Source organism: Mya arenaria, chromosome 3 (genome assembly GCF_026914265.1).
Source record: "Mya arenaria isolate MELC-2E11 chromosome 3, ASM2691426v1".
Classification (NCBI taxonomy): Eukaryota; Metazoa; Mollusca; class Bivalvia; order Myida; family Myidae; genus Mya; species Mya arenaria.
The window spans coordinates 15,293,745-15,311,997 of NC_069124.1; the positions used below are offsets into that span (position 1 = coordinate 15,293,745).

The 18,253-nt window shown below is 32.7% G+C and overlaps 1 protein-coding gene and 1 long non-coding RNA gene across 2 annotated transcripts; one reads left to right on the forward strand and one right to left on the reverse strand.

The window, feature by feature from the left end:
* The first annotated feature begins 3,179 nt into the window (after positions 1–3,179).
* On the forward strand, positions 3,180–6,892 carry LOC128228449 (uncharacterized). Its single transcript, XR_008259921.1, has 5 exons — positions 3,180–3,499; positions 3,936–4,011; positions 5,171–5,247; positions 5,481–5,585; positions 6,801–6,892. It is a non-coding gene; the product is annotated as an uncharacterized LOC128228449 (long non-coding RNA).
* A 5,272-nt stretch (positions 6,893–12,164) lies between these two features.
* On the reverse strand, positions 12,165–16,607 carry LOC128225728 (putative nuclease HARBI1). The gene is made up of 4 exons (XM_052935635.1): positions 16,492–16,607; positions 16,044–16,151; positions 13,291–13,462; positions 12,165–12,437 (listed from the first exon to the last, which is right to left on the reverse strand). The coding sequence occupies exons 1-3, from the start codon at positions 16,605–16,607 to the stop codon at positions 13,300–13,302; spliced, it is 387 nt and encodes a 128-aa protein (XP_052791595.1). The 3' UTR covers positions 12,165–12,437; positions 13,291–13,299.
* Between the last annotated feature and the right edge of the window lie 1,646 nt (positions 16,608–18,253).

The window sequence follows — 18,253 nt, forward strand, 5'->3', positions numbered from 1 at the left end:
AAGTCAAACAAAACGCATAATGACAAGCAATTGTATTGAGAACTGCCAGTGTGACGACTGTAAGTTTTTCAGATTAAATTATGATGACCATAAGTTTTTCGAAATTGAGAACAGCCAGTGCGACGAGTGTAACTACACAAAACAGAAAACAGAGAGGTACAACGCTGTTACAATTAATACAGATCAATGTCTTGAAAACTGCCAGTGCGACACACGTAAGTTGTACAGAAAGGTTTTCTGCCAGTGTGATAAATGTAAGTTGTACTACACAGAACAAGAAGAGATGCTGGTTGATGATTGTACATCGAACTTGAGCGCTAAAAGAAAAACTGAAAACTGTGAAATGGACAGCGATGTGAACAATGTAAAAAAACAGAAAACCAGCCATGATACTGCCCCCCAACAGATGGATGCTGAAATGTCGGGAAAGGACGAAGACTTTCAAAACGCTATGGGTTCCTGTCCGACAATGACGTATGGTCCTTATAACAATAGTACCAATAACTGCCAGTGCGACGGCTGTACTGCCGAGTAACATTATTGAAATCACAATGATGTGAAAACATTTCTGAATAAACATACAAACGAATGCTTTAAACTTGTTTTTATTGAATTCAGTATGCACTTGTACCTACAGTATTTTCAGTGTAAGAACTGTCAACCCAAACCTAGTACGCTCATGGCAAAGCAAATTTGAAATTACAGTGATGTGAACATAATTCTGACTTCTGACAATATAAAATAAACATAAAAAACGAATGCTTTGAAATTGCTTTTTATTGAATTTCGTAATATTCACTTGTAGGTGGCAAAGTAAAGCAATTCATGAAAAATCTTGAGTGTTTTCGTTGAATAGTTCCATACAGGCAGCTTCGTCTAAGGATTGCAGGTTGTCTGTTTGAGATTTCAAGCCCAAAACTTCGTCTTCCAATGCCGTGTTATTTTGCTTAAGCTGATTGTTTTCCGCAGTCAGCTGTGACAGATTCAATGTCAAGCGTGTAACTTCGTCCTGCAATAGTTGACTATTGTCCGTATTCAAGTTGTGCACATGAGTTTGCTTATACCGATCGTTCTCTCTGATCAACCTAAACACCTTTTGCTGTAGTGCGCCACATTTCTTGCGGTACTCAGTCGTTACTAGTTTGTTTTGCAGAAATGTTTTTTCGATATTGTCAAGTATTGAGACGATTTCTTTGAACGTAGACTCGTGCTTGTTATCACCCATACATAGTCTCGCTACGAAGCCGGTAATTTGTTAATTAAGGTTGCTTATGTCCGTCATGTTTATTGTGAGCTAGTTCACTGTAGGTGTTATATATCGTAGAAAGAAAACACAAAAAAGTGAATTACTTTGTTATGATATAATGACTGTTGTTAAGATTAGTGTCATACACACTCTCAAACAATTATGTCGAGCCAATCAGCCACTCATTCTGATGATGATTCTTTCGAGCGTGTTGTAACCGAATACTGTAACGGTGATTGTTCTGATGATGATTCTGCTGGTGATTCTTTCAAGGAAATTGAAGCCGAATATGAAGATTATATTGATTATGATATATTGAATCGTGTACAGGATGCTTTAGCAGGCATGGACAAAGGTAAACTTATGGAAAAGTATGAAGGTGGATATATATTCAGCAATGGTAGAAGTGTAGATATCAAATATATGGACAAAGGACAGTCGTACGTAGTATTTGATTTGTTTAGAAGTCGCAAGGAACGCATTAACTACGAGATCACTGAACTCAAATATGGGAGTTTCGACAACACGAAATATGAAAGTAAAGAGTTTGATCCACCAGTAGTGATAGTTTTCAGTAATGATGTTCCATGTTTGAAGAAATTTCCAACGTATCGATGGCGCGTGTGGAATATTATAGACAATAGACTGAAAAGTTATGATCAAGAAATGTGTCAATGCAAATGTTGTAGAAATTCTTCCACATCAACACCGAAAAAAGAAAAGATAAAACACTCAAGAAATTTTAAAGATAAATGTCTTTACGAGATGTTTATTTCCTGAAAATTAAAATAACAATTACTAATATAACTACTCTGTCCCCATCTCCGTCTTTAGCCTCCACTCAATAGATAGTTGGAGACAACGCATTATTTTTTTCATATTATAAGGCTTGAAATTTGTTACTTGTCATACACATTCTCAAACAATTATGTCCAGTCAAGCATCGACACAGCAAACAACGCCTTGTGAGAATACAAGTGAAAACGAGCAAAAAAGCGAATCTTGTTCTCAGCAACCCATGAATGATATCAATGAATATGAAAAAATGATGGAGATGGCAGAAGATTATTTGCGAGATGCTGAAGAACAAAAATCGAGCGAAATCGAATCCATGCAAGATGACAACCCAGACGGGGCAGCTTGTTATATGAGAAATTGCTGCGTTTGTGACGGTTACTGTTATGATAGTGATAATTTTAAAGACATTGAGACCGTAGACGAGGAAGTAAAATTTTTTGTGAGCGAAAACAAGAATTGACATTAGTTTTCAATCCGCTCAAACATGATGATACTGTCAGTCATATAAGATGATTCACAAAATAACAGATCTCAGTTGTTTGAAACACTGTCAAAAGACTCCATTTTCTTAAAGCGTTAGAAATGCTTTTTAACCATAAATATATCCATTTTCAAACAAAGATACGTACAAATGTTATCTGATCTTCTATCAGCAATCTTTTATCACTGGTTTTCAGACATTTTTTTTGTCAAAATGGTCAGTCTGAGAATGCAGCTTTAAACTTGAGCACTGTATTTACAATGATGAACAATTTTAGTTATGAAAATTAAAATACATAGGAGCAGATGTATTGAATCATTCAAGTCTTGAAATATTATGTAATAATAACATTAAACATGATATAATTCAATAACAATAAATTGTCCTTGGTATGCAATAATCCCTTTAAAGGTTCATTTGCCAAGGGTTAAAAACCCACATCTTGTGGTCTCTTGTTCGACTGTTATCGGCTATAAAGTGTTGTTTCACATCCTGTGTCATAATTTTAAGTTCTAAATGTCTACTTTTTGTACCAAACATTTAAATTTATGTCACTTGTGTGCATTTCTTTAGTCCTTGTAGTCAAGGAAAGTTTTCATTCATATTGACACACTTATTGAAACACTTTCTGTATATGAAAATATGATTATAAAGGTATACCTCTTAGTACATTACATATATTAAAGCTTAAAAACATCCCCAAACAACATTTAGGTATAATTTAATCAGATTATGGTAGATTCCGGTGGATTCCGGTAATAAGGGGATTCCGGTAATTCTATGGACCGGCAGAAATACGAAATGGCAAATCATGCAAGATTGATAAATATCTTCTTCTATTTGTTTGTTTGAAAAATATGTTGAAAATTATTTTTTTTAAACCAGAGACGGCAGTTCAGATGCAGTCGTCCTGTGTGTCAGAAAGCTGGTGATCAAAATGGTTGAAGGTAGTACCCAAGAAAGTACATTTACAAGTAAGTAAAATCACTGAAAATTAATTCCATGAATTGAACTGTCATATCATAATCTCAGTGCTTAGTCTGTTTGGAAATATGCTTGGAATAATTTTTATAAACTGATAATTTATCTAATAACAGACACTGTGTTTGATTTATTACATTGAACTGCTATTAGATAAATTTTCAGTTTGTGTTTGATATCTACCAATGCCATAAATGCATAATTTTGTTCCTGTTGTGAATGATAAGAAATGTTGAGAACATAATACCTTCTGCATGTGAACAGTTTTTCTGTGTCTGTTTGTATGTAGGAAGTATTTTGTTTTCAGGATTATTTCAACATTGTTGATGTGGATGAAATGTGCACTTAGCCATGCTTTTAATGGAATGAAAAATGTAAAAAACTAACAAGCAATATGTGCAGTTTTGTTAATAAAATGTTTTGTTTTAGAGTTGTGAGGAGTAACCTAGCCTATATAACCTGAAGCCTACCCAATATGCAGTGTGTTCTGCTCTGTCAATAACAAGTAAGTAATTTCACCAAATTTCATCAGAAACAAATCTCAAAGTTGCAATGAACAGTAAAGTTAACTCATCTTGGTACTTTAATATACTGAAACACTGAACCAACATGATTTGATTTTGCTCTTTTAACTTATTTCACATTATGGTAGCAAAATAACAGCTATGTGTCAAAGAGATTCATGACATTTAGCATTTGTCATACATTTCACTCATTCAGTTGTCAAACCAAATGCTAAGTGTCAAATAGATTTATGATATTTAGCATGTGTCATACATTTCACTATATTATTTGTCAAACCGAAAGATGAATGTCAAATTATTTACACATGCTTAGCAGTTTATCATAAACTTTACTCATTTTATTTGTCAAACCAAAAGATGAACGTCAAATTATTTGAAGATGCTAAGCATCTTATCATACATTTTACTCTTTTTATGACAAATCGACTCACAAATTTAAGCAAACCATGTGACGATGTACAATTAATTTAGGGTGACGAGCTTTTTGGTTACCTCGCACAGCCCAACTAAAAGACTTAAAGTATATCTATAAGTCTTTTAGTTTGGTCGGGCGAGCGAGCCAAAATCTCGTCACCCCAAAATATTTGTACATCGTCACTTTGTGTGCTTAATTTTGAGATTCAACTAAATCGTTCTAAATTCAATGTAAAAAAAAGTTTCATAAGGGGGGTACTCAGCGTGAAAAAACTACATCGCTTAAACGCAAATGCGCTTTGGTAGGTATATAGCTAAAAAGCGAATGCGCTATGGTGAAAATCCAAAGTCAAAAATTTTGAAAAATTTGAAAAGTTGTCAAAAAAATCATAATTTTAAGCACGTTGTTAGTGTACTGCTCTGTCATTTGTAAATCAAAACTGAGAGAATGGTTAATATGTTTTGAGACTAAGCATTTACAACTCACTGAAAATATTCTTTGGTGGTCAAAGACTTAATAGAAGTTAATTAGCCAGTGTTCATATTTAGTAAATGAAAATTAGTGAGTTGAAGCTTATATTGTTAAGTTTTATTGTATATCATCTGGCAGGGAAAACAAGATCATTTAAGATTCATGTTTTTGGTGGCAAACAAATTGAACAAGTATTGTTCTTATTTTACTCATTGATGTTTTCATTTTTCAACAGAAATGGTTTGTTTTTTCAGCTCTGTATGGCTGGTCTGACCTCAGTGGAAGTTGTTCGTTTAAATGGTTTCGGGACATTGAAGTAAAACAACACGAGGTAAAATACAAAGTGCTTATTTATTTTTTAACTTGTTTATCCAGTAGTATATGATAAAAAGTTTTTGAACTTGTTCATCCAGTATTATATGGTACATACAACAATAATGTAGAATATTAAATCACTGAGTTGCGGCTTCTCTGAACAAACATCTGTTCACTTTATGTCCACAGTTTTTTGAGAAACAAACAGGGCATCTGTTTTCCCAGTTTGTAGATTTTCTCGTTTTGCAGAATGTCCCACCAAGAGTGAAGGGCTGCCTGTTTGCTTCATATTCTCAGTCCTCCTCGCTGATGATTTCTGAAGTCCTTACGCAGTCACCCCAGTCTTCAACCTCGGTTTTAACAGGTGATAATGTTTTTGAACCATAGTTCATTGTCATGTCATTGGAGTTGTTCAGCTGCTCCAGTTCTGACTGTAACTCTGTTTTGAGTACAGCAAGTCTAGCCTCAAGAATGGCAATTCTTTTAATTTTGCGATTAAGTCTCTCCATTGTACAGATCATAAATTGCTGTAGGTTTCAAGTTTTGTAATGATATTAAGTATGTGTTACATATTAAATATGCACAAAAATAATGCATTCGATCTGCATTTCACAAGTGTAAAACATCACAAATGAATGGTATTTCAATCTACTTTTTTGTCAAACCATATGACATTATTTGTTCATGACATTTAGAAATAGTCATACAATGCAAATTCTTCTAGTACACAATCGCAAATAAATAATTCTTTCAGTTGTCAAACCAAATGCTAAGTGTCAAATCGATTCATGACACTGAGCATTTATCAAACATTTCACTCTATTATTTGTCAAACCAAAAGATGAACGTCAAATTATTTACAGATGCTAAGCAGTTTATCATACATTTCACTTTATTATTTGTCAAACCAAAAGATGAATGTCAAATTATTTGAAGATGCTAAGCATCTTATCATACATTTTACTCTTTTTATGACAAATCGACTCACAAATTTAAGCAAACCATGTGACGATGTACAAATAATTTAGGGTGACGAGCTTTTTGGTTACCTCGTCCAGCCCAACTAAAAGACTTAAAGTATATCTATAAGTCTTTTAGTTTGGTCGGGCGAGCGAGCCAAAATCTCGTCACTCCAAAATATTTGTACATCGTCACTTTGTGTGCTTAATTTTGAGATTCAAATAAATCGTTCTAAATTCAATGTAAAAAAAAGTTTCATAAGGGGGGTACTCAGCGTGAAAAAACTACATCGCTTAAACGCAAATGCGCTTTGGTAGGTATATAGCTAAAAAGCGAATGCGCTATGGTGAAAATCCAAAGTCAAAAATTTTGAAAAATTTGAAAAGTTGTCAAAAAAATCATAATTTTAAGCACGTTGTTAGTGTACTGCTCTGTCATTTGTAAATCAAAACTGAGAGAATGGTTAATATGTTTTGAAATTAAGCATTTATCATTTTTGTAAAAATCCAATGTTATTAATGAAACCAAAATTTACCAGAGTAAACATTAATTTGCTATTGTATGTAAGAATGTTTCGTCTTTTACACTGTTTCATTTCATTTTTTTCAGATGAGATGCCATACACAGGGGATCCGACAGAAGACAGCAGACAGAATTCGTCAATGTATTTGAAATGTCATTGTTTATTTGAAAAAAGTTACCTATCCACACTTGTTCGTTTTAAATTGCTGTATTATATGTGCTTTGTACCGTTGCGTTGTTTCATCAGTAATTCTCCAACACTTGTTTTTCGTGTTTTACATGAACATTGAAAATTTAACATACAGTAAATCATTTCAAAAAATAAAAATCAAATGGAGAAATACTGATTTATCTGTTTGCTTTTATGTTTGTGCTGTCTTGCTTACCCCAGTAACGCGGGTCTTGTTTGCTATTGTGAGTACTGTTGTTTGTTTTTTTGGCCATCCAAAGTATTGTTCACGAAAGATAACACATTTGTTTTCATAAAATTGGTTACATTTTGGTGTGTCGATTTTTTTCATTGAAACCACAGTCAAACGGTTTTTCACTATATTTATTTATGAGAAACAGCCAGACTTGGTCACGGCTGAAACCGAGGAACATTTGTGATTGAACAAAATTTTAGCAGTAATGCTGCTTGTAATTCATAAATTTATTAAGCTTTGGTCTTGTCATATTGATTACGATATTGGTTGGAGCATAACTTGGTAAATGGTAAACATTTTGATAGTGTACACAAGAGCAAAATGTGCACTGCATTCTAAAATGTTTCATCATTGCGAAATGCTGTTGACAAAATGATTTGTTTGCTCGTGCCAGCATGGGTCGACGAGATTCGTTTCTCACTGTCCTTTATGCGGCGGTTTAAGATGCAAGCCTGTTGTTTTGTCAATGTCTACAAAGTTCAGCTTGAATGAAAATTGAAATCAATATTGCAAGATCAAGCACTTTTTTAAAAAAATGTTAGAATGTAGATGCGTTGTGAAATGTACTAGGCTCATTGCATTCTTAGTTTGGTTTCGAAGTGCAAAACTTCATTCATCACAAACATTCCTCTTGAACGACCGAACATTGATATGTGGCAATGTTTTCGTTCAGCAAAATGATTTGGCAAAAGTAATTTAAAGGCTAGCATGAGTATGGAGGTGTCGTTAGACCAGCTTAGTATTGGTGTACAGTGCCAATACTAGGAACCGCTCATGTTCACCATGTCACGCTACAGGCAATGAAAAATAGGGAGTGGCAACCTCTTTGTATCGCCGTGGTCCGACAGTCCACACAGTCTTTACAATGAGAGGGGAAACATAGGCAATCGGATGCTTCTTCCTAAGTGTGCCTTGTCGAGTAACTGCCTTTGGCGTAGCCTTTATTTTCAAATTTGTGAACAAATAAAACTAGGTTAGGACCACATAATAGGGTTACGATGAAAATTAGTTTTCCCTTTTAATGCTTGAAGATAACAGCCACTGGCGTTATACTTAAAAAAAATGGCTCGAAATACACATATCACACAAACATTCAACATTTTGTCAGCAGCATTTTTCATTTTTCAAAAAAAATACTCAGGGTCCGTATTACAGAAGCATCTTAATATTTATTTTAAGTAATATTTTATCCTTGAATAATTTCCTTAGGTAAGGAAAAAAAAGAAGATTTTCTTAAGTAGTATTCCTAAAAAATCTTAAGGAAATCGTTCGTAAAATATTCCTTATCTTTATTTTTAACCTTAAAAAATATCTATCCGCGTTTCTAAGGAACTTCGGTAATTCCGTGTCTAAATATAGAACGGAAATTGGAATTCCAATAGTTCGCCAACTAAATATAGAACCGGAAGCTGGAATTCCGGTATTTTCCAGCACAAAAATAGAACCGGAATAAGGAAGTGCGCACTAAATATATCGTGCAGACGGCATTTGTCATCGTTTACCTTTGTAAATATGGAAAAACAAGAGGTCAAGAAACGTTCTCCGAATTTTTCCCTGCATGATTGTATGCTGTTGGCAGAGGTTATGGGAGGACCAAGCGGAACACAAAATCTAACCCGTTACCAATACGTGCATAGAAAGCACACACCCTGTGAGTATATCTGTACAACTAAAATATATCTAAGCAGTAGTCAGTGCCAACTGACGGCAACTGTTACAATATTGCATCCTGACTGTACGAAACAGAACGAATGGATACTAAAGGACTAGTGATAAATCATCGCTAAATTATAACTACAGTAACTTCCAAATTGCATGTATACATGTTTGTATCACAGAGGCAGCAGAGTGCGTTGTTGATTTGACACACCCCTTTGACCACGCCCCCCCCCATTTTATTTTAAATCCAAGTCTCATTTATAATGATGGTGAACTTGTTACTATTGATAACTTACAAAAACAATGTTTTTTGGAATTTTTATTCTGTTATCTTTGTAATGTACAAAGTTAAGATAATCAAAATTCCAACTACACACCCTGCCCCTGTGGTTTGTTCAATAGTCAGACCGAACAGTCGAAATATTGAGACTAGTGTGATCTTATGTGTGTATCAAAACTTTTTCACATACATTTTTTTTTAGCGTTGTATTAGAAAGTTTTGAATTTAGACACATTGAGTGCATTTTAAAGAGCTACAGACTCACCTATTCTTATTGTTTTTTTTGTTTTTGTTTAAGCTATTACAACAAAAACCAAGCGGTACATGTGGGAGGAGACCATACCAAAGATGTATAACGCTGGGTCAGAGTTCCCACGCTCATCCATTGATCTTCTGAAGAAGTGGGACAACTTGGTGCAGAGGCATAAAAACTTATACCAAGATTACATCCAAAATCAACAAAAAACTGGTATAATTCATTAAATTCATTAAATGTATTTTTGTTGCTATTCATATTCTATGTTCAGTACACAAAAGTAATGCACTTTATGGATAAAATTGCTGTCAAAATGGCTTTTCTTTATATAAACTTTTATTCTTCATATTGTGTGTCATATAATTGAAGTGACAATCTTATTCAAAATCAATACATTCACATGTAAAACATACATCACTTTTGACTGAAAAACCATACAACTACTTACTAAATAATGAATTTATAGAAAAAATTAAATACTGATAAGGCCAAAAAGAAAATGTTTGTTTAGGGTAACCTTCCCAAAATTTCTAGGTAGGGTAGGTAGGGATTTTTATTTATTTTTTTTTTTTTTTTCAAAATCTGTCGTAAGTTCAGAGTGTTTTCTTGCACATGGCAGTCTTTCCTACATTACTGTCATTGCCTGACTTTGTTTCATCATATAAACAATAATTCTGATTAAAATCTGCATTTATCCGCCCTTCGTTACTCTCTTTTCGCTAACGAATACTTTTTTTGCTCAGAAACGGAAAAAAAAATAGTTAGGGTCAGCACATTTTTATAGGTAAGGTCGGGTTACCCGAAACAGACATATTTCTTTTTAAGGCCTAACAAGATTTTAACTGTATATTTAATAGCTGAAAGCGCAAAACAATATTAATGATTGATGAACGCTTAAAGATTTACTATGGTCTACTATAGTCTCACAAAGAAGAAATACCGTGTTTTATGCTTATTTCTTTCAAATTTAACTCGGTACCCTTCAAAAGAACCTTTGTGTTGGATTTGTTTATAAATACATTTATGACACTAGTAAGGAAAAGCATATGTCATGTGTTTGCAAATTTATCATTTTAATATTGCAACAGTTGATCATGTATCAAAAAATCTTAATACAAGGAATTACTATTGTTTATCCATTTTTTCGATTATGTTCCACAATGATAATCATTTACACTGCACTTATTCCAGGTGGTGGACCTAATGCTGGGACCATTGGTCTATTGACAGATGCTGTAATATCTGTAGTTGGGAAAAAAGCCTGCAGCCTAATTGGAATCTCCGCCCAGGCCGGAATGCCAATGGACTCGGGATTTCTACAGCTGCCCTCCAACAAGTAAACTCATTAATCGTTGCATGTATAGCTGTAATAGTTACCTCCCGACCATATTGAGTGTAACAGATACTGCTTTTGTTACCATTAAACAGCTAAATACTGGGATTTCTCGCTACCCATTTCTAATGTAAAAGCAGGGTTGGTTTCTTTTGCGATCAGATATGAGATTTTTCACCATGTTGATTTCTAGCCTCTTACATTTTAAGCGAGTTGCAAACACCTTAACTTTAGAACCTCTCTTCTTATCCATGTTTCCTTAGTGCATCAGACTAATATTTTCATAGTATCATTCATATATAGAAAGACAACACTGCGATAAATAAAAAAATGCATTCATTCAAGTGTTTGTTATTGCTTATAAAATTGTAAAGATTAAATAAATAAAGCTAATGACATGTAATAACTAATGGGGTTATCATTTTTTAATTGTTCACCTGCAGCACATGCTCATAGATGAAACATAAATAAGCACTCAATTCTTCCAGGAGTGGGTGCATTAATAAGTATTAACACTGTACATACAAAGAACTTTTATAAAAAGAATGAAGTTACATATTTTTAACAAATTGTTCAGGTAGTGAATGCATCTTGATTGATTAAACTGTTTTCATAAATGTTTTATGTATCACAAACTGAACATTTTAATTTCATTGCAATCATAAACCAGAAAACTGTTTATATTTTTCAGTGTGTCTACAGGCATTTCCACAACTAATGGGAGTGATCTTAACAGGTAAAAGTATGGCTATAGTAAAAGCAACTTTTAAAATAAATGTTAGGATTAAGAAACAATATCAATTTGCAAATATACTGTCTGACAGTTAAGTTAATATGTAAACTGGTTATACATATTATCAGTTATCTCATATTGATACATTTCTGTTTAGATTGTGATGAAAGCTATCACTATATATAATAAATAGAAAATTTGTATCTAGTTCAAGTGAACAAAGGAAGAGGCCACAAGAACAACAACAACAGGGCTATGTGAAAAGCTGAGAATGCAAATTCAAAATTCAAAATGCAATAATTTTATTGTGTGTTGTTTTTTTCCAACTACTTTAATTGTAAATGATATCTGTATTTTATTATTTGTACCAAGTATTTATATCTCCTAAAACCATTACAGTGCATCAACATGGGGAATAAGTGCCAGTTCCAATGCAAGTCTTAGTGCCAGTGAAGACTTGGTTACAAATTACAGGTAACTTTTCAGGACTGTATCATTTATTATTATTATAAGGAGTTGCCAAAACGGTCAATTTTTGAGAGTGCATGTTAATGCTGAAATTCACTTGTGTGTGTATATATATTGGTCCAGGGCTGGTCATATTTTTCAATATTGGGTCAGCAAATATGTATACATGTAGTACCATTTCAGGGTTTGCTCTCACCAGATATGGTTTCCTTTCCCCTGTATATCCCATAATGGGTCACCTTATAATCTCTGCAACTTATATTATACAATGAAGTACAATTATACTTCAATAGTGGTTAAAACTTGCAGCTGTTATGTTCTTCATACATCAATATATTATAAGTCATTTTTCTCAAGCTATTCATTTTTAATGTAATGAAATATTTTTTTTCTTTCAGCCCAGTTCAGATGGTGACAGACCTTAATGTGACCAGTGAGACATACAACATGTAAGTAACACATTCATGCCATTTTTTTTACTGCAAACTGTGTGAATAATGTCTATTCATAAAATGAAGTTGTAAACTTTTCATCAGCACATCATCCAATGATTTCAGGCCATGGCACAATCTAAAACAAAGGATAAAAGTTGTCACTGTTAATAAATGAACTGTATATGTATGTACAAAGTAGAAGAAAGTCTCACAATCAATTCTTGTACTGTATTTATCAGTACCAAGTTAACATATAATATGTTATTGAATGAAACTTTATACAAAATGCTTATACTTATATGGCAAACCTGTTTCTGTGGTAACTTTGTTTGGGGTGTTCAAATCACCTTTAGTGATAGCTCAAGTTTCTTTTTATACTTGTAATTAAAACTGACTTATTGTTTGCAACAGTGACTCAGTGATCTGCACCTGTTCCTGCCATACTGTGATGCAAGGTTTGTGGGAAGAGAAGCTACGGCTCCAGATCAGGGTGCTCAAAAAACAGCTTGGCGAAGAATGATTATAGCCTCGGATTCATTTGTACTTTTAATGTTCAGGTATAAGATCATAATATATTTCACGGAGTGACCACCAAAATCTCTATTTCACAATTGGTGTAGCTCATCTGTGACATATTTGCTTCTGGGTTTACAATGTGAAATATTTTGCTATCTTACACTGAAATCAACACTTCTTTTATTATATGCATAAATATATGAGATAAAATAATTAAAATTTATTGGAAGTTTTTCAGGCAACCGGCCAAAATTTAGGCAAATGTAATGTCATTTCAGAATTGACATCATAAAAAGTGTGTACCAGCACTTTGCACGTTCATTTTGTATATGCATTTCCTTTCAGTAGGAGCTTGTTAAATTTAAAAAATTAAAGAATGGTATCAAAATGTTATTTCACCTATTGAAATATCCTTTTTAATTCATCGGTTAATCTCTATATATCATTATAGAGGATATAATAAAAAAACTTACATGTACTGCTTAAAAGTAGGTGTTGGCGAAGTAATCTCTGTACTGCATACCATGTTGAGGAGCAATGTTGTTGTCCATGTTGTTAGCATTGCCGCCGTCATCAATCACGTCTGGCATTGGTATGTTCCGCGCTTTACAGATATTGTGCAAAACAGCGCAGGTCAGAACAATTCTGTAATTTAGAGAAACAATGGAATGTTCTTATTCAGAAATTTAAGAACACTACTGTTCAATTTCAGAATAATTATGTTAACACCGCAAATAACTTGTTTTCTTTAATGTTTTTGAATTAATGAATTGATACACTTTAATAGTATAGATTTTCAGTGATTTTTTGGGAGATTATTTTTACAGCCTGTGCCTTGCAATTTGGAAAAAAGGTTCACTTTGGGAAAAATAAACAGGTCACATTGGCTTAAGTAATGGCAAATATACATGTTTTTACCTTTTTATGAATACATTATCATGTGAAAGAGTAAGTTTTGTAGAGATTTTGTTCATTTTCAAGAAATTCATTGTTTTTTTTATTTATTAAAGTAGCCTTCATTAATTAACTTGGAAAAAATATATGATTTTGGTGGGGGGGGGGGGGAGGGGGGAGAATTACACGAGGGTAAACAGCCTTTAGAAGGCAGTAAATTGCAACCAAAAGAGCAAAAAAATAAAATAATTTGAAACAAAGCTGTTTCATATTATGTATTGAATCTAATAAAATTAAATGTAGTAAAAACCTAATATGAAAAAATCAGTTGTATATTCAGATATTGTTTCAGAAAATGTCTGGTAATCCAGTATGTAAGTAAACATTGAAATCAACAAACCACACTGACCAAAAATAATAATAATACCATAAATGTGTTTTTTAAATGGATTGAATTTACAAATATTGTCAATTTAATTTTGTAAATTTGAAAGGGTTCTTTCAACAACATTAAACAAAAAGGCTCCATACATTGTCTAAACACAGTATTAAGTGCTTTTTGGTTATTTCAATGTATTAGGATTTGATTAACAGAGTGTTAAATAGTAAATACATGTCAGTACTGGGTGTTTGTATGTCAAAAGAAATCATTTTTAACTGAATCTTTAATCATATTAAGAGGGGTTAATGCACCCGGTGAAAGGTTGTTTTCATTTTCTAATTTAACATATGTTTGCATATATATATATAACTGGAACAGTGAGCTCATGAGTTGTATGTTTGACATGTTATGCTGTAACTTTGCTGGACATAACAAATGCAGGAATGAGTTGAATAAAACAGTATGTGTTCAGTAAATTTTCTGTGTCATGCTTATGTTTGTAACAGTAATGCTCCTTTAATAATAATAATAATAATAATAATAATAATAATAATAATAACTTTATTTAAAGAAGGTAACACATTAAGACATAGGCATCATATTATAAACAAACATAACACACGACTTATTTACAATGTGGCCTTCTGAAAGAACATACACACGCACACACACATAAATGCTTAGAATGAAAACGCAAGCATAAATTTATGTTATTTCAAAAGGGTACGTATTAAAATGTTATACGAAAACATAAAAAAACATGAATATAATACATTAATTATAAGATCAATGCCGAACAATACATCAATTTGTACCTAAAGGTTAACAAATCGTATCATTAAAATTTATTAACTGAGTAAGTAGGACAGTCACACATGTATTTAACACCTTAATCGAGATATATATAATGTAAAAACAATAGTCATGGAATTATGCGTACAATTCTTACAACGGTTTTTGCAATTGATGATGTAAAAAGAACTTCTTGCAGCAGGCTTTAAATGTATTTTCCGTGTTCGATTTACGTATTCGTTCTGGTAAAGAGTTCCAAACTGTCCCGCTGTAGCATGCAAACGAGTGTTTCTTGTATTGAGTTTTATGTCGAATGTGGGCAATGTCTTGTCGCGTAGAAGATCGTAATCCATATCTTGTATTGTTTGATAACTTTATAATGTCTCTTATATAACTCGGTGTAAGATTGTTAATAGATTTATATACCATAACAGCCGTTTGATATTTGCAACGGTATTCAAATTGAAGCCATTCTAATTGTTTAAATAATTCATGCGATGGCGTTCTAATAGGCTTAAAGAGAATAATTTTAGCAGCTCTTTTTTGAAGCATGGTTATTCGTTTCGTATGCGTTTGCTTGCCTTTCCCCCAAACACTACAACAATAGTCAAACATAGGAAGTATATACGATTTATAAAACAAATGTCTCATTTGATCCGTTAAAAAGTAATTAAGTCTTTTTAAAAGAGCTATCTTTGCAGTTACTTTCTTGCAGACAAAGTCAACTTGCAGGTTCCATGACAATGATGAATCAATAACAATTCCAAGCAATTTCTTCGAAGTTACATTTTCAATAAGTACATTGTCTACGAAATTAAGCTTACACAAATACTTGCTTGTTTTTTAACTAAAAACTTTCCTTAAAGTTTTGGCCTAAAGTTTTGGCCTATGTATTTTGTCTAGGACACAATAGCTAAAATTTTCAGCTCAATGTCACCATAAAACGTTTGATATAAACCTCCAAATCAATAGGGTCACCTACCCATAATCAACATGTCCATCAAGTTCCTGGGCCAAACATGTTCATTGTTTCATTAGGAACTACTCTTCTGACAATGGCCACATGCCCATACATCAGTTTTGTTTTTGTTTGAAAAAGTGCATGAAACTTAAAAGTATACTTTTTTATGCAATTTTTGTTTTGCATATTACTAATACCTGCAAGCTTTTTCTGGCTGCACCCTAATTTCACCATGGAGAACACCGAATCGTCTTTTAAGTTGGCCTATGCCTCTCTCCACCTTGGCTCTAGTAATTTTATGGGATCTGAAAAAAAAAATATGTATATATATCATTACATATACATTGACGAGTGTAAATAAGATTATTTTCTTACCACTGCCATATCAAAGCAAATGCACCGTGAGAACATGTATGCATCAGTGTATTCAAAGGAGTTCAGAAAGAAAATAATGAAGAGGGCATTGTTGTTTTTAATTACTTTGATGAAGATATAGGTTTAGTTATGTCTCGTGAAAGCTTCTAGTGTTACAGATCACCTTATTACATGATTAAATTTTACAATTTTCTTTCAGTGTTGACAAATGTTTCAATAATTGTTCACTTTGTTTACTATATCAATGTCATGCAGAATAATTACATTTACCTGTTGTATGCTGTTTGGCTACCAGGCTGGGGATTGAGGTATGGGGTAAGTAGCCACCTTCGCCCAGCATATCCGCTGTCCCCAAGAAGATGTGGGACAATGTAATTAATCTGCATGACATTGATATAGTAAACAAAGTGAACAATTATTGAAACATTTGTCAACACTGAAAGAAAATTGTAAAATTTATATTTATATATATATATGCAAACATATGTTAAATTAGAAAATGAAAACAACCTTTCACCGGGTGCATTAACCCCTCTTAATATGATTAAAGATTCAGTTAAAAATGATTTCTTTTGACATACAAACACCCAGTACTGACATGTATTTACTATTTAACACTCTGTTAATCAAATCCTAATACATTGAAATAACCAAAAAGCACTTAATACTGTGTTTAGACAATGTATGGAGCCTTTTTGTTTAATGTTGTTGAAAGAACCCTTTCAAATTTACAAAATTAAATTGACAATATTTGTAAATTCAATCCATTTAAAAAACACATTTATGGTATTATTATTATTTTTGGTCAGTGTGGTTTGTTGATTTCAATGTTTACTTACATACTGGATTACCAGACATTTTCTGAAACAATATCTGAATATACAACTGATTTTTTCATATTAGGTTTTTAATACATTTAATTTTATTAGATTCAATACATAATATGAAACAGCTTTGTTTCAAATTATTTTATTTTTTTGCTCTCTTGGTTGCAATTTACTGCCTTCTAAAGGCTGTTTACCCTCGTGTAATTCTCCCCCCTCCCCCCCCACCAAAATCATATATTTTTTCCAAGTTAATTAATGAAGGCTACTTTAATAAATAAAAAATTTCTTGAAAATGAACAAAATCTCTACAAGACTTACTCTTTCACATGATAATGTATTCATAAAAAGGTAAATACATGTATATTTGCCATTACTTAAGCCAATGTGACCTGTTTATTTTTCCCAAAGTGAACCTTTTTTCCAAATTGCAAGGCACAGGCTGTAAAAATAATCTCCCAAAAAATCACTGAAAATCTATACTATTAAAGTGTATCAATTCATTAATTCAAAAACATTAAAGAAAACAAGTTATTTGCGGTGTTAACATAATTATTCTGAAATTGAACAGTAGTGTTCTTAAATTTCTGAATAAGAACATTCCATTGTTTCTCTAAATTACAGAATTGTTCTGACCTGCGCTGTTTTGCACAATATCTGTAAAGCGCGGAACATACCAATGCCAGACGTGATTGATGACGGCGGCAATGCTAACAACATGGACAACAACATTGCTCCTCAACATGGTATGCAGTACAGAGATTACTTCGCCAACACCTACTTTTAAGCAGTACATGTAAGTTTTTTTTATTATACCCTCTATAATGATATATAGAGATTAACCGATGAATTAAAAAGGATATTTCAATAGGTGAAATAACATTTTGATACCATTCTTTAATTTTTTAAATTTAACAAGCTCCTACTGAAAGGAAATGCATATACAAAATGAACGTGCAAAGTGCTGGTACACACTTTTTATGATGTCAATTCTGAAATGACATTACATTTGCCTAAATTTTGGCCGGTTGCCTGAAAAACTTCCAATAAATTTTAATTATTTTATCTCATATATTTATGCATATAATAAAAGAAGTGTTGATTTCAGTGTAAGATAGCAAAATATTTCACATTGTAAACCCAGAAGCCAATATTTCACAGATGAGCTACACCAATTGTGAAATAGAGATTTTGGTGGTCACTCCGTG